The 23,736-nt window shown below is 38.3% G+C and overlaps 1 protein-coding gene across 1 annotated transcript in view; it reads right to left on the bottom strand.

Annotated features, from left to right (window-relative positions):
* CDC42SE2 (CDC42 small effector 2) overlaps positions 1–23,736 on the bottom strand; it is an 83,122-nt gene that overhangs the window by 14,407 nt on the left and 44,979 nt on the right. Inside the window, exon 4 of the mRNA XM_030969337.1 lies at positions 18,937–19,249. Within this exon, the coding sequence (XP_030825197.1) occupies positions 18,937–18,990 (54 nt within the window). The 5' untranslated portion in view covers positions 18,991–19,249. The remainder of the gene's footprint in view (positions 1–18,936; positions 19,250–23,736) is intronic.

The raw sequence follows: 23,736 nt of genomic DNA, 5'->3' as shown, positions 1-23,736 counted from the left end.
ACATCTGAATGTGTCTCAAGACAAGCTGTGGTCTGAGTGATGTGTCTCAGTTCCCAATAGTGACCCATCAAAATTGCCTAAAAAGTTTGTAGCATCTTGCATCAAACTCTACATAAGGGGGCTGTAAGGGCAAGAGTATCCCTTGCATTTGCCTTTGTGCATTGAATGTTTAAGACACATTTCTCCACACTTTCCACCCTAATTAGGAACCTACAGATTCATGTCAAAACCAACCAAAAGCATGTATGCATGTGAAGCTGAAAAGCTAACAACCATCTCTACCAACTAGACCATTAGGCAGCAAACTAACACTGTGAAAACAATGGCTGAATGTACAGGATCATCAATAAGTCAGTGTGGTATTTTTGAAGAAGAAAGGTTGCATGTTCTCTAAACATTTCCCTGAATATTGTGGTGTTCTCATTTTTTTCAGCTGTTTTAAATCTGTGAGGTTACACTGCAGTCCATCATCAACTATATAAAAGTTGATGAAAGAGACACCATACAGAGTAATATTAAAATTCCAGTCAGCAATAGCACATGTTTAACATTTCAGTGTTTAATTCAATTTTTGAACCATAAAGTGACAATGAGCATTTGAAGTGTAGGAGCCCAAATACTCTCTCAATGAGCCAGAGCAGACCTATGAGTTTCAAATGCCTCATGTCAAAACATGTCCCACACAGAAGAAACACAAAGATGCACAACTAAGGTAATGTGCAAGATAAATTGGAATGCTAGACACCGCCTCCAAACCACTGAATTTCAGTGACAGATTTATTCTAAATCAGCAACATCTGATATCTAAGCCCACTATAACAATGTTCTAACCAATGCTGTGATCTCCATCAACAAGATACCAAAGCCGCTGCCCTCACTAAAACACATTTTTCTCAGTCTCCTACTTGGGCAGTTTTTAGCAGATTGTTTAAAGATTCCTGACTGATTAAGGATCTTACAAACTGTGGCTTCATCACAACAGTAGCAGGAGGAAACCAGCACAGGCTTTGATGCCAGCTCTTAAGCAACAGAGGTAAGTAGCAGGTCTCCAGCACGCCCAGCTTTCATTAAGTTTCCAAAAGTTCATGACGCCTCATGATTTCTCTAGCTAAAGGAGTTAGGAAATTGAGACTAGGGAATGAAAAGAGGTAAGTTTTTTAATAATGTGAGCTGTTACAACTAGCATCTAATAAGCCGATTATCATGTGTACTCTGGATTTAGCTTTTACAGCAAAATCACTTGGCATGTACTGACTGACTCAAGTGGAAAAAAAATGATGAAATATGATTGTCTCTGCTCCTCAGGAAAACAACTAGCAGTCCCATTCATGTATATAAAAAAGCAAAATTAAAGGAAAAATAAAATAATCTGAAATGTCAGCAGAGACGGCATCATTAAATCTTTGCAAAATCAGATTGATTTTAAGTTTCGATTTCTCATCAAATTAATCTATTTCATAACTTTATAGATCAAACTGGATTGCACACTATCACAAACAGCTCTTTTTTTTTTGGCAAATTCACCACCTTCTAGCATCTTTTGAAGTATAAGCTTTTTGGTTTGTTTACACAATATTCCATTATATTATGATGACGTTAGTCATCATATGACAAAACTCGCAATTGTAGCCTATGTTTTCTAAATAAACAGGAAAAAATTGCCAGATGAGGTCAAATGACTCTGAAAGACAATAGGTCTTTTAAGAAATGTGTTTAGCTCACACATCAAAGGGAACTTGTTTCATTCCAGATGCTTGAACCACCTTCAAGTTACACAGTAAATCTGAATCTACTCCTTGGCATTAGCTAGAAAACACTGTCCTTTTCAAAAAACACATTAGTAAAATTTTAAGTTGACATTTGCAACTTTCAACTTGGCTGTCATTTTCTCCACAAATTTACTTATCCTTCTAATAATTTTACTTTTATTACTTTGGGTGGTTCAATGTCTCTTTCACTTGATTTTTTAAAAAGGTATTAAAAAAACCCCAGTAATCTAAAAGAATCACACTAATTTTTTACTACAGTAACTATATTGCTTTAACGTCTTTAGACCGTGAGTCTGACTGTAGATTAATAAGCAATCAATCAAAGAACAGTAGAACATCATGAAAGCAACAAATCCTAGACTCAGAGAAAAGTCTGGATTGGAAGAGACCTTAAAGACCATCCTCTGATCCTCAAGTTTCAACTGCCCTCCCAACACTTTCCACCAGAACACAATGCTCCAAGCGCCTGACAGGGATGTGGCAACAGTAACTTCCTTGTGCAACTTGTTCCAGTACCTCATGATCCTCACAGTAAGTAATTTCTTCGTGATAGCTAATCTAATCTAATTCTACCTTCTTTCATTTGAAAGACATTCCCACTTGTCCTACCACTAGCTGCGCTGGCAAAAAGCCCCTTCCCAGCCTTTGTAGGCATCCATGTCTGTCATACCAGCTTTAGTTTCTCAGCAAAAATCAGAGTATTACCATATTAACTCTACCCTTACAGCTGAATAATTTCCAATAGTTTAGCTGTTGCGTGATCGAGTGCTCATTATCAGCCTGCACAGATGAAAATAAAGTTAATCACTGAAACTTCAGAGTCAATCCACATCTATGACATGGGTAAGGAACAAAAACTGCTGTATAGGACATAGGAAGACAGACTAAGATACTGGGTTTGCTCATCTGTAAGAAGTGAGACATCTCCTTGTAGTCTTAATTGTCTTCCATTACCTATATAGGAGGGAACAGAAGACAGACAGCCATGAAGGTGCACAGTGGCAGTTTGAGCAGTTACAACCCAAAGTTACAACGTAGAAAAGATTAATTAAATATATGAATACAGTAAACATTTATGTAGGTGGTCAAACGCTGGACCAAAAACCCACTGAATCTGCATGTCCATCCTTTGAAATCCCCAGAATACAACTGGTCCTGCAAAGTCTAGCTGGTTCTGCTTTGAGCAGCTGCATTGCACCAGATGGCATGCAGAGGTGTCTTGCAGTCTAGACTACAAGCCTCTAGCTTCAGATGGCGATGAAGAGTAGGCTGCAACTGACTTTCCTGCATATTCTCCCCCTGTTGTATTGTTCTTACATCCCCCCATAACGAAAAATGATAATAACATAAAACAGAGGTTAAATGAATGATACAAGGACTCACCACAGCACAAACTTTCTGGGAATTTCTAATAGCTTCTTATAAAAAATCAAATCATGAAGTCTTGATAAGCGCATGCCATGAACTGTATCATGTTGAGCTTTCTTTCCATTAGCTTACTGACCTTTCCCAACAAGAACACAGGAAATACTTGCAAGATCATCTGGCATGATGAGAACTGCAGTTCTCTAGAGGATGTAGCCAGGATTACATGTAGCCCCTCCTGCTCAATCAAATGAACGTCTCCTTACTTCAAGATACAACACAAACAAAAGCTTTGGATGTGCTTAAGAACACTGAACATTGAAACAGTTTTGTTAAGAAATTATCTTCCATGCTGTAATAAGACTTCCTAGAGCTAGCTGACTAATCTAAAGAGGTTTGTTATGTCTTGTGTGTGCAGGTGTCTGAAAACATTTGCATCTTGATGGAAGCACACATGTTGCATAAGGTACATTACATGCAAGCCTTCTCTACTCCTTTGTACATTCTGTATCTTCTACAACACAATGATACGCACATTCAAAATTTCACTGCAGAAAACGAAACAAAAAATAAGCTGAAATATTACCTTAAACAGGTAATAGCCACTGTCAGACACAGGATTCTCACACCCACCATATAAAACCAATCCCTTAGTAAGCTTAACACTTTCTCTGGACCAACTAAAGTATCTACTGCACTGAAGGTAATACCCCTAAAGGCACTGCCATATGTTCTCACAAGCCTGCACATTCTGATTCACCTTTAACTATGACAATAAATCAGGGCCCATGTGGTATTTTCAAAAAATATCTTTATGAAACTCATTGTAATACCCTTACTGGGAAACAATGGATTTTTCATGAGTTATGGCACTGCTTATTTTTTAGCAGTAGGATTAATGAGTGGAAGATCTAGTACTTTTGCTACAGGCAAAGACAAAGCCACAATAATTAATAGCAAAATCCTCAGCAATCAACAAAAACACATGTAGTGAATTCATGAATTTTTAAACACCTCTGTGAGTATAATCTTTGAATCTTTGAAACTTGGCATTAGTTTGCCCAGACAGCAGCAGCTTCTTGTTGATATATGTGTGTATACGTATATATGCACATATATGCAACAAAATACCTGAATATTTTCCTGGTTTTCTAATAATATACTGTACTACTTACTTCTCAGTGAAGTTTTACCAAAATGAACTTGCTCCAAATGTAGATACTTTTTTTTTTTTTTTTTGGTACAAATCCCTTTTTAAGGGAAGTGATCCCATTACAGCTTTCTGTGTCTCAGTCTGAGACACAATCCTAACAGCTAACCTTTCTGGAGATCCTCCCATTGGCATTTCCTTGCGAAGTTATTTGTCACCTAAGTGACCTCAGCATTGTCTCGGGATTGTCCCTCCTGCTCCAAAGGTATGCTGATCAGTTACAACCTCAGCATGAGTGCTGTCTCAGAGCCTTGGATACCCCCATCTGCAGTAGGGGAGAAGAACTTGTAAGCATGAAATCACAAATTTCCTTCAGTGGCAATCCCATTTCCTGCTCTTGAGAGGACTTCTGCAAAGCTCCCAAATTTGACTGTCAGTCTGTTCATCCAGCTCATTTTAGGCAAATCATTTTGTAAAAAATAAATCCCAAAATACATTATTATGTGACAGTCTGTCTTTGCTTGTGCTTGAGACATCAAAGTAAAAAGGAGTAAGAACCTACACAAGGGAAGCAGGAACAGCCTCCCATGTTCTTCCCATACTAAGAAAAATAGTCACACATTTGAAACTTGATCTCACTAGTGGACATTGAAATGGTGACACTGTACACAAAATTATTAAAATACAATACAATAAGCAGCCAAGACAATTTAGCAAGGGGTGGCCAAGTAGGTATTTTAGAGATCCTCACACATCAAGCCTACACACAGCATGGCTAAAAGCATCTCTGGAAGAGTAGTCTACAGGAAGTCTTAAGGAATGTTCAAATCAGCAGCTGTGCTTAGACTTAGACTAGCTTTCTGCTCAGCTTTTGACATATTCAGAATAGCAACTAACACAAAAGCGTATGCCTGATGTGTGGCAAATATCCCCAAATGACAGAAGGGAAGTTGTTCAGGAACCAATTAACAAGTTCCAACAGAAGCATGGCAGCAAAGGAGGAGCAACACGGTGTGCCATTGAAATCCTGTGGGTTCAAATGACAGACAATAAAGACAAAAGGACATTGTGTAGGAAAATTAGTCAAGCACTGTAAGCCTACATATTTCATTACAACAAGGAACATAAAAAAGAAGTCCTTTCAAGAAGTGTCCCGCTTTCCTTGGCAAAACAAAGGAATCTCTACTGCCTGGTCCAATGTGCCATCAAAAGGAAAGCACCCAGACATGTGCAGACTCCTTTGTATACTCTTGCTGAGGCATGCCACAATTCCACAGGTCCTGAGTGTAAACAATCACTACTATATCAATTTCATCAAGTAAGGAAGAACCCCATATTCCTAACTTACTTGTCCCATTCTACTCCTCTAAATTCAGTGTTGTTGAAAAGATGTATTCAGGAGCAGTAGCAGAAAGAGCTTCTTACTGTACCACTAGCTGCTCTACAGAAATTTTGTAAAGTCAGGAACATTCACTAGTCATAATTTACTGCTACACTCACAAGTAGTATCAACAATATCACACCATCATTTCTAGAGATAGTGTTGGCTGTTCATACTATTAAGGAGAACCTTCCTACTTACTAATCCATTCTTTGGCAGCCTATCCCTCCTCATCTTGCAGGTTTTCCACACCAAGTTATCCATGATAAATTTATTCCTGCAAAAGTAGATTTTCTATTATTCTCTATGTCTTCTACTTGCATATTTTTGATACCATTACATACAATTCCCTCAGCCTAATATTGGCAATTCTGAGGCTGAATTCACTGTAGAAATCCAGGAAATACATAGTGTGGCTTTCTCAGTGTGTCAAATCTAGTGATCTTACAGACTAAAATAAAATATTGGAGCTTCTTATGACAGGAAGAATAGGAAAGCATGGTTTCCTATTGACAGCTGCACAGGAAGCTTTGGCATTGCAACACTGAGCACTATGGATAAACCTAAGGTTCATGCATTATTGGCAACTTCAGGGCGACTGCTTCCCAGTTCCACAAGTGTAGTCAGCTTCTCCCAAAACCAAGATACCCCCAACATCAGCTTTTGGCTATAGATCTGCAGTGACTGGCAGTTAAAGTCAGAATGAGGAATAAAAAAGAACAATAAACATACAGAGCAAAATCAAGTCTTCTGAAGAGCTGCTGGCTGGGAATTCTTAAACTGGCTGCATAATAATAACTGTACATTATTTATAGTAAGTATTTTTCATTTTACTCTTCAACAAATGGAACCATGGGATATCTAAAAGGACAGAACATAACTCCATATTCCTAACAACTAGAATTATGAATACAGAATTGAAAAGTAATTTTTGGTAGGAAGATAGATATTGTTCCTAAATTAAAGAAAAATGCCAACAACCAAGATAAAATATTACCACCACCACTCTGTGTTTCATAATTTGAAACAGGACAGGTACGCTTTACTAACACCCAGGTTTTCAGTGGACTATGGTACCTGTGCCAACTAAAAAAAAAGCTCTGAACTACTGGCTTGGCAGCATGGCAACTGCCAAATCTTGACCATGTTTGGTTATTTTAGGAGTTGCCTAAGCCACAATGTCATCAGGCTATATACCACCCAGAAATACGTTTCCATGATCAAGGCACAGAATTTGCAAGAACTGAATTTTCTTCCCAGATTTCTTGCATGGTTTCTATGCCCAAACCTTGCTTCAACATCTCACCAGGCTTCCCTGAACATCTGTCAATGTCCTTGAACAGAGGCTTCAGAGCAGCCAACTACAACTGCTGTCGTGTAGACATTGACAATGCTTCTCAACTATGGTGAAGTTTTAGACTATGGAGAGATGGATACTACATTAAAATAATTTAAGACAATAACTGACTCTGGTTTTCTCTATAACATCATTACAGACAATTTTAAAAGTAATTTCTTAAGCCTTGAAGGTCATTTTAATGCATACTGAAAATGCAAATACATTTTGAGTACAATTTTTGAATACAGTATTTGTCAAAACTCAAGGGAAAAAAATATTCTCCACAAAGAACACAACAAAGGTGTTTGCTTTCCAGCTGCAAAGCTAGAAAAAAATCAGGATTCAGCATTTTCATGAGACTCAACATATCCTCTTAGGGATTACTACATGAAAATATTGAGAAATTCAAACCTTTCTGCCCTTCCCAATTGTTTCCTAGCAAGGTTTACTTTCAGACCACTCTTCTGGGTTCAGGAACTGTATAGTTGCAGTTCATTTTCTTTTCAAGAAACTAAACCACATAAATCTGCATGTGGCTGTTTATCTGGGATAACAGTAAAAGCACAAACCACACCACAGTCTGTGTATCCTACAGAATTTCTTGTCTTAGGCATTATAAAAATAAGTGTCTGCTATGTTTGGGCATAAAAAATACTTTGTCAGTAATACCCCTGCAATGCCTGCAGAGCCAACATTGCTAAGAACCTAAGCTGAATTCTATTCCTTCTTGGGCATGACCAAATTATTTACTAAATTCCAGTGAGCTGAAGCAGGGGGATTGTTCACATAAAGCTTTCTGTACCAGTGTGGGAAAAAGATTCAGCTTGACTCTCTGAACACAGTGGGAGCTTGTAGAGCTGGCAACTGGAAGTTCAAAAGTGATTCCTTACCAGAGTCAACCACTTGATGTACATTTTAGTGATCAACAAAGAACTTTAGGGTGAAATAGGTTTTTGAGCTGTCTCAGAGCATCCTTCAAATGGAAAAGTTTGCTGGTCATTTAGACGAAAGTTACAAACACCCCAATACCAAATAAAATCTCACTCCCTTTATAATTTTCCTTTGTTTTTCACTGGGGAATAATGTGAGCTGACTAATTCCAGAACACTAAATTACGTAAATTGTTATGTAATGTAAGGTATTGTAGGATACCTGGTCACTATTCCTATAATAAAGATAGATCAGACTAGTCTAAGCTCTTCTGTTTTCTTTTACTAAACAAAGTGAACTTTATTTACACAGGTGTCTAGTCTAGAGGCACTGAGAAACAGACAAAGATATTGCAAAACATGATTTTGGTGATATGAAACATGCTACTAGTATACAAGGAGAATAATTTCACTGACTTGTGGGATGATCAAGACACCTCACATTTGTAAGGTGTTACAGCATTTGTTTTGCAGCACTTATGTCAGGTGAATACTGGCCCTGTCAGAAACTCTTCTTGTTTTATAATCTGATTAGATTCAAAAAAGCTGTTTACAATGAACATCTAGTAAGTAAAACAAAAAACAACAAAAACCAGAACCAAACCATGTAATCCAGAACTAGCACCACCCATTTTAAAATCTAGCTACAATAAATTTTTGCCTTAGCACCCAAGATGAGCTGCGTTCAAAGAAAACCATGATGCTTATACACATGCCCCATAAAAACTACTAATAAGCTTCCAAGAGTATCTTTGCAGTCAGCAGGATCCCAGGGAAGCACCAAGGAAAATACTCCGGCAGTTGCGCCTGCTGTAATTCAGCAGATTATCCCAAAACAGAAAAAAGAACCCAAAGCAAACAAAACAACCCCACCAACTAAGCAGCAACAACAAGAAAACCCCAGCAACAGAAAAAACAAAAAAACGACCACTACCACCAACAAAACCCCAGCCAAAAACCCCCCAAAGCCCCAACCAACCAAAACAGACCAAACAAAAATCAACTAAACAGCAAAATCCAACCCATAATACAACAAATATTTTCACAAATCAGAAAAAACGTCTTTGCTGTGTAGAAGAACCTGAGGTTCACAGCCTGCAGAAATCCTCACAGTATTCAGCTCTTTAAACACTAAATCAGCTAACACACAACTATGTTCATGCCTCAATCACTTTTTTCTCTGGTTTTAATCTAGGTGTGTATGTATGAAAAGGTGTGAACTTCCTCTTCATTGTCTTCTCTGTGTAGGAACATTAATCTCCTTTAATAATGGAAATATTGGCATTTTATTCCTGAGATCAAAAGAGCAGCTGAATCTCAGTGATGTGAGATGCATGGCACACGTTTTGTTTCTTTAAGGGTAGGACCATGCAAAGAGGCCTCAACTGCATCATTTCTAGTTTTCCAACAGCCAGTTTAATCCAAGCTTTCATTACAACCACATATTTTAAAAAACTATTTTTTAAATAGTTTTAAAAAGCAATAATTAAGGAGCTCACACACAAATCTTGTTTCTTTATTCCCTGAACTACACAGATTGAAGCTTTTTTCCTTCCTCCCCTAAATTTTCCTTTCTTTGCACTATTAACCCAGAAGTAATTTAATTTTTAAAATTTAGTTCCGATTTTAAAAAGAGAAAACATGCATTTGATATTCTTCCATGGAGAGTAAAAGGCCTGTGAGCTCTTTTGCCTGCTATTCTGTGGATCAGCAAGCCTATTCTTGCACTGGCATTTTTCCACGCCTCACAAGTTCAGCAATGCCAAGCTGCTGCCACAAACACAAGCAATGCATTAGGTTGCATATGTGCATGTATGTGCGTGTGTGTTTACACATCCCAGCGTATTTCTCCGGAATTGTGCCTGGCAGGATTTATTCTCCCATTTTAACAGTAATCCATTATTTGACCACCATCCGAGAGCCTAGGGATTAAATGGGGTTTTAGTAACTGCAATACAACAAGCTGTATTTAAAGGTAATATTTGTTCCAAACAGAGTAAAATAGGACAAGTCCTGTATAGATTTTACTCTAGTCTTTCAAGAAATATACTTGAAGTGCATTTTAGCTTATAAGCCACCTACATTTAGAATATCATAAGAGTAATTTCCTTCCATAAGTAATACCACTCCTTTAATACAGAATTCCAACTCCCAGCTGAACACAGACATATGAGCTTTCTTTAGGCAATTTAATGCCTGAAAGCATCAGCTTTTCAGTTCACAAAATTTAAAAAAACACCCCAAATGATAAGTTTTATGCAAATATACATAATGAGGTGAAGATTAATAACTACATTTTGTGCAACTGTCTTTCTTAAAATTTATTTCCCCCCTCTAAAGGGGGGAAATGATCCTTTAAGTTTTAGTGTTCATAGTTTTTAGATTCTGCACTGCCTAGGTGTCTAACTCTGAGCTTCATATTAAGTGTAAGTAAGTTCTCTTCACAGAGTAGGTAGACAAAACAATCATTTTCCAGCTTGAGACTAAGGGCAACTCTTAGAATTTTCAGTCCCAAAAATCTTAAGAGTGGACTGAAGAGAGAAAACAAGAAGGATGGGACTCCCTAACCTGAAGCTGTAATTGGACAATTCACTCCAATTTTCAAATAGATCAAAACTTATAAAAATGTGAGACCTTGTGACCAGTTGTCTATTTTGTGACCATTTTGGGTCCATCTTGGGTGTAGCCCTGGCTGGGCTCTTGTACTGCCCAAGGTGTATCCATTTTAATAAATACCTACTTTATTCCTTTAGCTCTGTCTAGTCTCTGTTCCAGGTCAGCCTCCCAAGACATCATTTCCACCTCTAAAATTCTATCATTCTGCTGTAATCTCCAATTAACATCTATTCATAAATCCTGTTGAAAGTACTTTCTTCCATTTTATTCAAATTAGATTAATTTTTCACGACGTCATCCTGTACGTCCCAATTTTTCTGTTCTTTCCTAATTTAAGGTCACAGGTTCTGAAGTCGCTGATGGACGACCAAGCAGCTCCCCAAGTAACCTGTCTAACATTTTCCAGCTGTAAAACAAGAATTGCAATGTTGAACCTTCAAGTGAGTCAAGCCTGAACTGGGAGAAAACAGAACTTGGCACCAGAGACAGAACTGGAGGGTTTCAGCGAAGGCGAGATTTGAACCTACTTGGAGCTGACACCAGAATAAAAGAATGCTAAATTTCCATAGCATTTACCTACACTCAGCAGTCATGACACACTGCCCATGGGAAATGTTTTGCTTTTTAAGTAAGTACAATACTTTTCAAGGTCACAATTTATTTTAACAAACTTGAAGTACAAAGCTTTGTATTACACCATATCCCACTCAGAGAGCTGGATGTAAACCAGAGGGCATGCAGACACTGATAAGCAACAAGCAATAACTATTTCCTCCTGTGCACTGTGATGAGATCTAAGTCTGGTCCAGAGATGGAAGACTCCAGGCGGCTGAACAGTACAGCATGAAATGCCACCCTATGTCAGCAAAGAAAGGCTGGTCTGGGCAAACTTAAAAAGATAAATCACAATTTGGGCTCAATTAAATTTCTCATTCCCTGGAGACAAGGCAGCCACATACCAACTTGAAACCATCTTGAGCAGATGAGAAACATGTAAATTGCAATGTGCTGAAGATAAGGCACAATTAAAGCAGTCTGATTTGAGAGCATCCCAGTACCAAAACATATGAACTGTGAAGTAGGTAGTCCTTTATGATACACTATCAAGCATCAAGGGTGGTTATGTTCACCCTGAAAAAGTTATACCACAAGCCAGAGAAAAGAAATTAAAACCCTGTCCATACTAAGGACAACATATTATAAACCCAGACTATTTTCTAAGCCTGAGTGAGCTGAATTTACAATTGTAATAAGAGAGATAATGTAGTTTAAACTATTTTTAAAAAATTCCATCTAAGCCTCATCCCTTTTAATGTCAAGTCACTTTCAGAGCATGATTTATTAAGAAATCACTCAGTGTTACACATTCATTTGAGAGAGTAAACACAAAGAGAGATGGTATCTTTCCCTGGCTACAGTTAACTACAGCTCTCTTGAGGATACATCCCAGTAACTAAAAAAACTCTCTAAAATTATTTGACAAACAAAAAATACCCAATGGGTTCAGAGAGTCATTACTTCCCCAAATCCGCATGCCAGTGCAGTTGACAGCTTCAGCTCTTCTGCCCTCCCTCCACTCTTCTGTTCTCCTCACTCTGGAGAACATCCTCATGTGGCAGGATATTCACCCAGAATTACAGCAGTCAGCATTTTAGAGTGATCGGCTAAGCCACTTTGAAGACAAAGGCAAGAAAATAATTACAAGTGATTACCTACTAAAGTCTGACTTAATGGATACCTTATAAATTCAGGATCTTTGAGAGCAGTGAAGAATAGCATTATTGTAAGTAAATGGGAACTTTGGTATCATGCATATCTCCTGTGTAAGTAAGTGTCATGACAGAAACTGCAGAACCAGAGATTTGAGGAACAGTCTGAAAAAGGAAAACTTTCAGCATTGTGAAATGCTAATGCTGGGAATTGAAAATGCAAGTGCAGGCAAAGATCTTTAAAACCGCAATTTAAAAATACATATTTTCTGAGTTGCACATTGGTCTTAAGAATTATCACCAACAGAGTAACTGAGATCCATTCCAGAAAAGTTACAATAAAAATACAGTGAGATATCAGCAGAGGAAGCCTCTAATCTCAATACTCCCTTTCATATCAACAGCAGTCAAAGCCAAAAGGCTGAACACGTAGCTTCAGGGCAACAACTCACTTCTCTATTCACTCACATAAAGCATACTTCCAAATAGTGTCAGTGAAAGTGCACATCTCTCAGGCTATATCCAGATTACTCCTGCCTCTAGCTGTTGGCAAGTAGAAATACCCTTAAATCTTCATGCTTCCCCATCTCCACTGCTCTGACGTGAAAGGCAGAATGGGATAAAACCACTGAACTGACAAACAATAGACCTAAGGCACACAAAAAACACCAGGGCTTTATAGCTTCAAGTTCCATTAGAAAAATTACAGAAAAATGACAAAAAATTGCATTGTAAATGCTTCAGCACAGTGTCCAAGGGTGTTTGCAAAACTATCAACTTTTGCTAGGCAGCATCAACTAGTTCTTGTGGAAGCGCCTTTTGTCAGTCACTCATACCAGGGTTTTGCTCTTGAAAATGTCTTCTCACTGAAAAATTTGGAGATTTAAGAGAAATAAGAAACAAGCAATTCAAGGGCTCTAGCACTGGTGTCCAGATCAACAAATAGCACAATCGACTTCCTGCCCACGTTTAAGTGGAAAGCCTGAGCTCCATGGAGCCTGCAGATATTAAAAGCATATTACATCCTTCTTCAACTATGCTGATAATGGCAAGACACATTATCATCAACAGAAAGCTGGCATAATTCTTGTTTCCAACATCCTTCAAGGAGCTATTTTCCATATCATCAACTAGTATCATATCAAGTAAATAGCAACAATGCGGCGAATTAAGGGCTAAAAATTTCCCAGCCATTATAAAAGAACATAAAATATTCAGTTAATTTTCATTCAGGTATTTATACATAAACACAAAACACTTCCTTTGTTTTCTTTGTAAACAGTTTAATAATTGAACATCTCCAAAGATATTTTAGGATGTGTGGTGGCTAATTTAAAGGTAAAAGAAAAATCCAGAGCAGCTCTATCAGGCTTAAAGCCATACAAGCAGATCAGGTTTTATAAATAAAAATCAAGCATTTTGCTGCTTTTTTGATTCTGCCCCCTTTGATAAGGTGTTCCCTCAAGTTACTTCTAACAACAGCACTGAATAGGAAAAAGAAAGAATTTCAAGCCTCTAAACTGGCAGTTCAAAATATAACTCAGTTGGGTAACTCTGAAATCTGAAGGTTCTCTAAGGTTGTCATCTTTTACTGAGTCTTTCCTAGGATTACTGAATGCAGTAGAATGATTGAATTTAATGAAAAAGAAAGCCTGAGTTTTAGGTATTTTAAGCCAGAAGCTGCACTTGCACAGAGCACTTGTACTGAGCACAGAGGCTGTACTGAACCAGTACTTCAAGTGGCAAGGTGGTATGTGTGCCTGCTGGGGGGGTGATCTATTCTGCAGTTATAAGGCACATGAATGTGCCTTGTGAATGTTTAATGAATGAATGTTTAATTCTCCTTTATAAGAGTTGCATAAATTGCAGTGTTAGATGTATCCTTTGCTGTGTCTATGACTCCTTCTCCAGAGAGGTAGCGAGGGCTGACAACACCCATCCATGGATAATTTCGTTAGGTAACCAGGGTTAGGATAATCTATGTCTCCTGAAGCATCCGGCACTCAGTTACACAGCAGTATGTGCAGGGCTTTTCCTGCCTCTCTTTTAAGACTGGCCTCCCCACTCTAAATACTACCTGTTGATCCTCTTTCATACATCAAAAGAGACACTAAACAAACTTCACTTTCCAAACCACTTTAAACATTTATGGCATACCATGCAACAAAACTATAAAAGCCCCTTAAAAAGCCACAAAATGGAAATCATCTAAACAAGAGACAAACAACAAAATATCAACAAATTAACTAGGGAAGGAAGCCTGGAACCAGAAGTAATAGAACATAGTTTATTCTTTTGTAGCAGAGCAATAATTTTACTGCAAGGTCAAAGCAAACTGGAAAGCTCAGCTGTACTGAGCTTTGGCCCAAATCAGGTGAGAGTGCACCAGATCATGACCAAAGGCTTCTCAGACCAAAAATTAACTTTGCAAGTTAAAAATGGACAGACCAGGAAGAAAGCAGTATAGGAAAATAACAGATTCCTGGTGAAGGCGACAAGCTTAGCCTAAGAAAGAAACCATGGACACTTCCTCTAAAAACCTGCAAGATTTCTAAGCTTCTGTTATTGAGCAATGCATCTGGTAGTGGAAACTTGGCAGAGTTTAGTGAATCATAGCAGTGGATGAGATGATAGCACAGAGGAAGCAGGTGAAAAATGACTGATCTTGCACTAGGAAACAAAATCAGCTTACAGAACCTATAAAGGATATCAGTGGGAGGTGTAAGAAAACATACAATCACAGAAAGTGCTACTTTTCCCAAAACAAAGGTCAGATCATAAGAAACTGAATTCAGGCTACTTAAACCACCAAGAAAATCTGGGCAGAGTTATTAATAGATTAGTATCTCCTCCTTGGTATCATGAAAACAGATATGAAAGCAACTCGTTGTCTGCAGTCTTCACTGTGGTAAAATACATTATGAATCAAAAAAAAACCCAACTTAGAGTGTGATACAAGAACACTCTCCCTTGGCTTTTGTTTGGATTCTACTGTGGTAAGAACCACAGGCTATCAAGAAGCCACCACAAGGAACATGCTTCTTTCAGCTGCATCCCTAATTAGTTTTGTTGCTTTGAATACCTGCTTTCTTCATTTTATCACTCTGTTTCAGAGCAGCTTAGAGCTTCCAAGGTGTGTACCTTCCATGATGGTGAGTACTGCTGTTTTGGATACATCAAGTGACATATTTAGCAACCAAAGTAACACTGAGGAGAGAGAGTAGAACACTGCTTTCCAAGACAGGTGTTTTATTTCACAGCAGCATGGGGCATACAGTTAGCACTGACAAAAGACAAAAGCTGTGCCAAGATACATTTCACTAAAAGATGATGGTAATACTTGAACACTGTCTTTGATTTAAGGAACCACAAAGAACACTAGTATATAACTACAACGTTGTTATTGCTCTGCTCCGGGGTATGCTATTCACAAAGTAATGTGCTCTTATTGTCCTTCCATAAAAATGACTGAAAGGACTCATGCATGTGCAGTTCTCATGTTAAGTGCACTATAGCTGAAAAGAATATAGATGCTGTATTTGGCCATTTTAAATGTATTATGCTAGAATTTTGCCAGCAAAATTCTGAAAGTGGTGACAATTCTGGCATCCTGGATTTCAAGAGAGAATGAAATTCCTTACCTCAACGGATGCTAAAAATACCACAGAAACATGCAACTATTAAGACTTTCTTTTTACTTCCCCCTCTAGCAAGGAGAGTTAACATTTATGTCACTATCCATGACATTAAAGGTGCCTCAGATATCAGCATCTGCCAAAGATACTGAGAAAAAATAATCACTTCAGAACATGTCCCCTGGCAGAAGGAGGGGACCCAGGAGACACAGGGGAGAATGGAAGCAGGTTACTACTGCTTGTGGTGACAGGCAAGTTCCCTCCCCGCCTGCCTCACCTTCCCAAGTGCCCTCACACAACAGGTATGAGGCCCTGGAACAGGATGGACAGACAGCTGATGATGTGGGCAAGGTTTTCCTGCTGTGCTGATTCTCCTTTCTCTGCTGAACAGTGACAGGACCCGAGGGAACATATGAAGATGTGTCAGGGAAAGTGTGGGCTGGATATCGGAAAAGATTCTTCACCAGAAGGTGTTTGGGCACTGGAACAGATTCCCCAGGGAAGTGGTCATAGCACCAAGCCTGAGAGAGTTCAAGAAGCATTTGGACAACACTCCTGAGCATACAGAGTGTATTTTGGAGCTGTCCTGCACAGGGCCAGGAGTTGGAGTCCACGATTGTTTTGGATCACTTTTGACTCAGGATATTCCATAATAAATAGAAGTTTAAAAATAGAAGGAACATTTAAAACACTGATCAGAACATTCGGCAAATTAACCTCCTGCTTTCAAGGCCTATTTTGAGAGGCTGGTGGTTGTTAGTGTTGCTACAAGACCACATTAGTCCTTCCCCAGAAGAAGGGCACTCAACATGCAATGGCTGAACATGAAGTGGCTGGGACACTTAGGCAGGCCATGAAAGTGGTTGAGATGCAGGCCATAAAATGAAAGAAGGCACATGAAAGGAATAAGACTGAGCAGATTAGGCATTTCTCCTTAGAAACTAAACTCAACTGACAAGTTGAATGCACAGCGGGGGACAGACACACAACTTTTAACCAAGTTTGCATGTTTCACTTAGTTTATGATACAATGGGAAAATATGTAACAGTATTTTGGGGCTGAAAACTAGCATGTTTTTCAGCAAGTCTCTCTCGAACATGGAAGCACACAACATCTGCAGAGACAGGGAAAACTGCTTGCTTATCACTAGTCTCATTTATCAGACTTATTTGCCTCAGAGTTACAGTACACGCTTTGCTATTTGTCAGAAATGGAAAACATTCCTGTACTTACTCAGAGGCCTAAGTGTCTGATTAAACACTCCACTTAGTGCAACCAAGCATGGCAGAGCAAGTGCTGTACAACACAACAGAGCAAAATGAGATGAGTAACTGCAGGGAAAGGAAAATGAAGTGCCTCTCATTAAGTATGCCAAGAAGGACATGCATCTCTTTTTTTGAGACATATCCTGAAGAATTTTGGCACTTTGTAACAAGCAAGTCTCCTACAACACTTGAAAGACACATTTCAGAAACTAGGTTAGTGCACAACAACATGCTATTAGGATCTTAAAGACAAGGATGGTTTTAACTATCAAGCCAATGCACACCACTGTATCAGCAGAAACACAGCGTGCTGCTTCCCTTTCCTTCACTTTCCACCTACAATCTCCACCTGCTTCATGAGTCATTATTCACAGACCACTGTATTAACATATGCGGATTTCTTGGGCAGTGACTTAAACAGATCACAGAACTCAAGATTTTATAAGGACTGAGCCTCAGGATTCTCAAAAACGAACAGAATATGCCATTTTGCTATCTGAAATACTTTGAACTGTCACATCTTATTCAAATATATGTTCAAAAAAAGAGACAAATAACTTTGGCTCCATACGAGTACAGCTAACATTTTAAAAGATTGCATGGTATCCAAGCAAGAGAGGAGGATCACAGCTTCCCATTCTAGTATCTCAGAGTTCATCTCCCACAACTCTGCTTGACTAAGACTGAAATAAAATTGCACTCATTAGTTCAAAATGTTAACGGTCACACTTTAATATTTGCATGCCATCAGTCTGAAATTCAGGCTTTGTGCAAAGACAATGCCTAATGTGAGGTTCTTTTTTTCAATCCTTTAGTTTCCCTAAAGCCAAATATTAGCAGCTGAGCATATTAATGTGAGGTTTCTTAATTCACTCTGGGTTTCTCTTGGTTTTACTACTGAAATGCTACCAGTAGTAATTGGGTTTTTTTTTTAACGTGTTTGTAAAACTACTGTATGACCACTGTAATTTCTATATATTCACTTAGCTTGATCTGGATGTCACATCGTAAAATGATGTTTCTCACAGTCCTAACCATATTCCTGGTTAATTCCACCTTCACACAGGCAGAATTTCTGCCAACAGCACTGGACTCAGAAACATACTCTAAAGGTACTTAAAAATATATGAAAACAAAGAATATTTCTGTATTTTCTGTTTTCCTAACATATGCTTTGAAATTTTCTTTTATCTAACTGTTTGCTATATACTTTTTCACACAACAGCCATTTTAAATTCTATTATTTTAAAAAAGTATTTATAATATGAATGCATCCCTTCACTCTTCAAAGATTTAATCTAAATACTAACCTAATAATTAAAGATGAAATCCTTTTTAAATTAAGGTGGTGGAGGACTGGATTTCACTTTGGGCTTTTCCATGTAACAATTTTCTTCTACCATCATTGTCTAGCCACACCCAAAGGCAGGCCTCAACTCATATAGAAGTGAGGACACCTATACACCTCCACTAAAAAGTTATTTACTCTAGAAAGACAGTTTACGTCCTCATCACCTTTTTCCCTACCCCTCCTTTTCAATTCCAACAAATATAAGCTTTTTCCAAAGACTTTGGACAGATTCAGTCTCAAGAACAGGAAAGTAACAGCAGTTTAGAGCAGACTCTTTTGATCCCCCATCAACGCAGGTTATCAGTTAATTGCTTAATTCTCACCAAGGCTGGCCAAACAGCCCTAATAAAAAAAAAAGAAAACTAAAAAACATGAATAATTTAGTTAATTATACAAAAACAAAGCGGTGCCAATATTGATACTTACAGGCTGAGGCTGTTCTGCAATACAGCAGTTGAAACACAACCAAAACTCACTCATTGTTTACAGTTTGAAGTGGGAACACAGATGAAAAGCAGGACTCAACCTTTGTAAGTCTGCCTGTTCTTTGAACAGGTTTATTTTTAATGGCTCCAATGTGAAAATTTTCTTTTCTGATGAGCTCTTCACCAAAGACAAGTCAGTCCCAGGACAAAGAACTTGAAGGCAAAAAGTTATTTTAGAGTCTTCTTCCAGAAGGTTGATCCCAGCACCAGAGAAATATTACGAATGCTTCTTTGGTCCCTAGCGTTACATGAACCTGAAAACAGAAGTACATTAATCAAAAAGAGAGAATACAAAGAATCTCAAGCTCCAAGCCAGCCACCCACACCACTGATTTCTTGGTAATACCCTGAATCACAGATTGAAAGACATTAGCAAACAAGTCAGGTGCTTTTTTCTACAGTGACTACTAAAAATGACATATAACATAAATCCATATGACAGTTACATTCCAGCTTTGGTTAGACTAAGTGATACCAAGAATTGGTGTCCAATCTTTTGGCAGTCATCTCCATTTGTTTCTAACTTTCAAATGTCATTTCAGACAGTGGTAATTGCCCATACACCCCTTTATCTTCTTAGAGAATCGTGCCTGTTAACACGTTATACTTCTCGATGCATACATACTTCTCATCATACATTCACAGTCTGAGATTTAAATGGTATTTAACCTCAACCCTGTTACACAATTGTCAGTTAAAGGTATGCTCTCCTAAATGTCAAGGAAACAAATACATTTCTGCACACAGAATATCTGCAAAATGGCTAGACCTGGTCAACACAATGTATTTGCTTTCCTTCCACCCTCTTCTACCGTATGCCTCATTTACAGTTTACTTCAAAATAGAGTATTAGTTGTAGACCTTGAAATTGTTTCCTTAAACCTCTAAAACTCCTCAAGTGGAACAAATGAGGCTACAGATTCCAACCATTCTTTTGCTCAAAAAATGTTTGTTGGTAAACCTCCATTCTGGTTCCTTTCAGTAGGAGTGCAATAAAAATTCCTGTGAGACTTCAGTTATCTTGCAATGTATCACAAACTTTGCTTCCAGAGAAAGTGAGATAATGAATATTCAGAAGCTTTTACTGGCATACTCCTTAACAATCCTTTATACACCTGCATCTTCACTCACACATATGTTTGCACAACTATGCAATTTCTATTTCTATGCAATTCCTCATAGTATGAAGTGGTTTGGAGGCTCCATGCAATGCATGAAACTAGGCATATATCAGTACACATGTTCTGTGGCAGAGCAGCTCCACTTTGCTGCCACCCTCATTAGTTCTCTACGTGCCAAGCACATGACCAAAGCTGTCCCTCATTTATTACACACGCGCCAAGTCACTGCACTGTGTGGCCACGACTAGCCACGTACTTTCCACAACTACTCTCTACAACACGCACAAAAAGAAGTAGTTTCCGTACTATCTCCAAAGTTTCTGGGAAGCTCTCACATTTCTTGGTTTTTGAGACACTATCTGAAGCTCTTTGAGAAAAAAACGCGTGCTGCAGTAACAACATCTAAATAGCAAAACCCCATCTAAAGTACTCTTGTCTCCTAGCTTTGAAAAATCAACTGATACTGTCAAAATTAGGTTTATCTGCTTGTTTCTTACATTCCTTGCTTAAACATCAGAACAGGAAGGGGGGTTGGGGGAGGGATATGCTTTGCTAGGTTATCCTGTTGCTAACACCATATAAAACAAAGCAACTTTTATTAAACAGGATACCTTGAGGGCAAGAAGGAAACATAAACCAGCAAACAATCCCCGCTCTGACAAACATACTTCTACACAACCTTTTGCTTGTCAGGCACCTGAAAAAAAGGTCTTAGAACAGTGCTAACATGACCTATTTTCACTACTTAAACAATGTTTTTCCTGATTTAAAGATCACTATCTAAATCCCATGAATGGAACATGAAATTGCAACAAAACTCGGGTTTCAACAACCAGTAGTGTGAAACCCAAGAAGTCTCTACAGAAGTTCTCACTCCTTACTTAGGCGGCTTCAGACCGATTTTCTCAATTATTCTGGTGACTGAAAATTTCATTAACTTTAAATAGCAAGAGTAACAAAGAAAACCTTGACAGAAAAATACTCAGCTGATCTCTACAGGCTCAGAATTTGCAGACCACACAATTATTTTCTAAATTTGATTCAGTATATTACAAAATCAGAAGTAAAATACATTTAACTCCTGTTAAGCATGTAATATTTGGTACTTCTAGTCCAGTGGGTGTACAGCTTATGTCTCCTTAAGAGCCGGTTAATTTACTTCTAAGACAGGCATGAAGTTGTTCTGAAACACAGCAATGCCCCCACCAATGCTAGTGGTTCAGATTATGAGGAACTGAGAAATCAAACAAAGTTAGCATTTTCAAGTTTAATATATTTTAAGCTCTAGAGCAAGGAATGGGTGTTGCACAGTGAGCATTTCTTGCTGCGTAAGTACCCCAATATTCTGATTTGTGACTCCTGAAACGATGATACTTGTTGCTTCCTTACAATCTCTTTCTGACTAAGTCCAGAACTGACATAGCAAATTCTTATTCTTAGAGAGGGTTAACTTTGATCTGCGTCTTACACCCAAGTACAGAAGACACACTCTGAAGGGCAGGGAGATTTTTTTTTGTTGATCTGTCTCTGTGTTTGCTCAGTCATAACTGGTTTGTTCACACTTCTCCAGCTCACTGCAGCCTCGGGCACTGGGCTGAGCTGAAGCCCTGGGAATAAACCTGAAGAGCTTTGTGTGGGCACCTGTGAGCATGGAAAGCTCTTCCTGGTTACAGAACACCTAAGGGTGCAGAAGTCTTACTCTACACAGCCACTCTGCATGCAGGACTTGTGACCTCCAGGACAGTCAAAGCTGACTCCCTGCCTTAGATCTAAAGCTTTTGAATGGCAAAGCCAAGCTAAAGATTGTAAATAATAACCTCTGATTACATGTTTATTCTTTAAAAGGCATTTTCAATTCTACTGCCTGTAAAGTGCTACATTTGCCTTTAATTTGGTGGTTCGACAATCACCAACACTTTTTCAATCTGTTGACTTTTAATTAAAACACACAGTTGACATATCAGTATATCTGGAGAAAACTGACATTAACTGCACCCCTTAAAAGGAAACAAATGCTTAGCAGTACTTTTCAGAGCTCTGGGATTTCATACATCTTCCCAGTCTGCTAAACAAATTATTTTTACAGGAATCAAGTTAAAATAAATACCAGGTATAAATCTGTTGCACCAATATGCAAAGAAAAAGCAACTAAGCTGAAAGCAAAAAAGTGTATTGATGCTAATGGTGATGTTAATGACAACACACTAAAACCTCTCTTTCACTGTCAGTAGCTTGTTTGAAGATCAAGTTGAAACAGGAAAATTCTGCAGTTCTTTTCCAAATTATTGGTTATAAAGAAAGAAAGAGAAAAAAATATCATAGTGGCCTACAGCTTCTAGTCAGGTAATTATCTAACATTAGCACACTAGCAATCTCTTGGGAAATTGTTCCTGCAAAGCTTGAACTGCACCCCAAGCCTAGCTGCAATTAATGAGGCCTCAAAATATATGCAGTATTTCACATCTAGTTCCCTCCTTTTTCATAGGATTAAGATTTGAATCACAGAACCATAGAATGGTCTGGGTTAAAATGGACTTCAGAGATCATCTTGTTCCAGCCTCCCTTCCACAGGAACACCTTTCACCAGCCCCATCCAACCTGGCCTTGAACACTGTCAGGGATGGGGCATTCACAACTTCTCTTGGCAACCTGTGCCAGTGTCTCACCACCATAACATGGCATGGTTTGCAGCATGGCTGCATTTGTCAGAGCAGACTTGCCAGATGAAGAGCACAACAGAGGCTGAAGAACACACTTCACAGTAACAGCTCTGCCACCCTTTGGTTTTGTTCTTTGCTCAGTCTGTGGTGCTCAGAGTGGCAGAACACCATAGAGCTCACATAGACAAGACAAGACAATTACTCTGTCTGAATCAGAAATTTATCAGTGATGAGTGATGAAACACCGATTTGTTTTTCCTATGTAAACTTTCTGAACTCTGAGTGCAACTTATTTTAGAGTGGATGATTCACACTACAAAAACACACAGGATTATCATGCTGAACAACTCTGTTGCATCTTAAGGCTTTTATACCTTAGTTATGATATCAATTTCGTAACATTTCGAGAAATTCTAAGTATAAAGAAATCAAAATTTTAAAAATAATAAATTGTTTAAAATTTAAAGTAAAACACCAATAAGGTAATTTTCTTCACTCTAAGGTTTATTTCACAGTGGCTGGTCTAATGCAAAAACCAAAACTACTGCTTATTGTAAAACACCAGTCACAAAGGCAGGAAGAACAAGCACTGCATTAATGATTAGTGGGCAAAGCACACTTCATAATAGTATCACCTCTTTTTCTTACTAAAACAGTATTAGCTTTTTGGTGAGAAATATACAGAGTAGGAAAGGAGGAAAGGTAAACTAAGATATCAATTTTCCCTCTGAGCTTTTTACATTTATTGATATAGAACAGGTTAGACAGCATTTACCTTAACTGATCCAAACAGGAATGTCCATTATGCTGTGGAGAGTCAGTTAGAACAAAACTACTTATTAAATATGCAGCCTGAAAACAGCCTGGTCTTTTTAAAAAGGCATCCTTTTAAGGGTGAATTTTCTATATCCTTTGACTGTATGCCGTTCACTGTGGCTTTACACAGGAAATGTGATAACA

Source organism: Camarhynchus parvulus, chromosome Z, assembly GCF_901933205.1.
Source record: "Camarhynchus parvulus chromosome Z, STF_HiC, whole genome shotgun sequence".
NCBI classification, from domain to species: domain Eukaryota; kingdom Metazoa; phylum Chordata; class Aves; order Passeriformes; family Thraupidae; genus Camarhynchus; species Camarhynchus parvulus.
The sequence above is the reverse complement of the archived record's forward strand: the minus strand, read 5'-3'. Positions and strand labels throughout refer to the sequence as shown.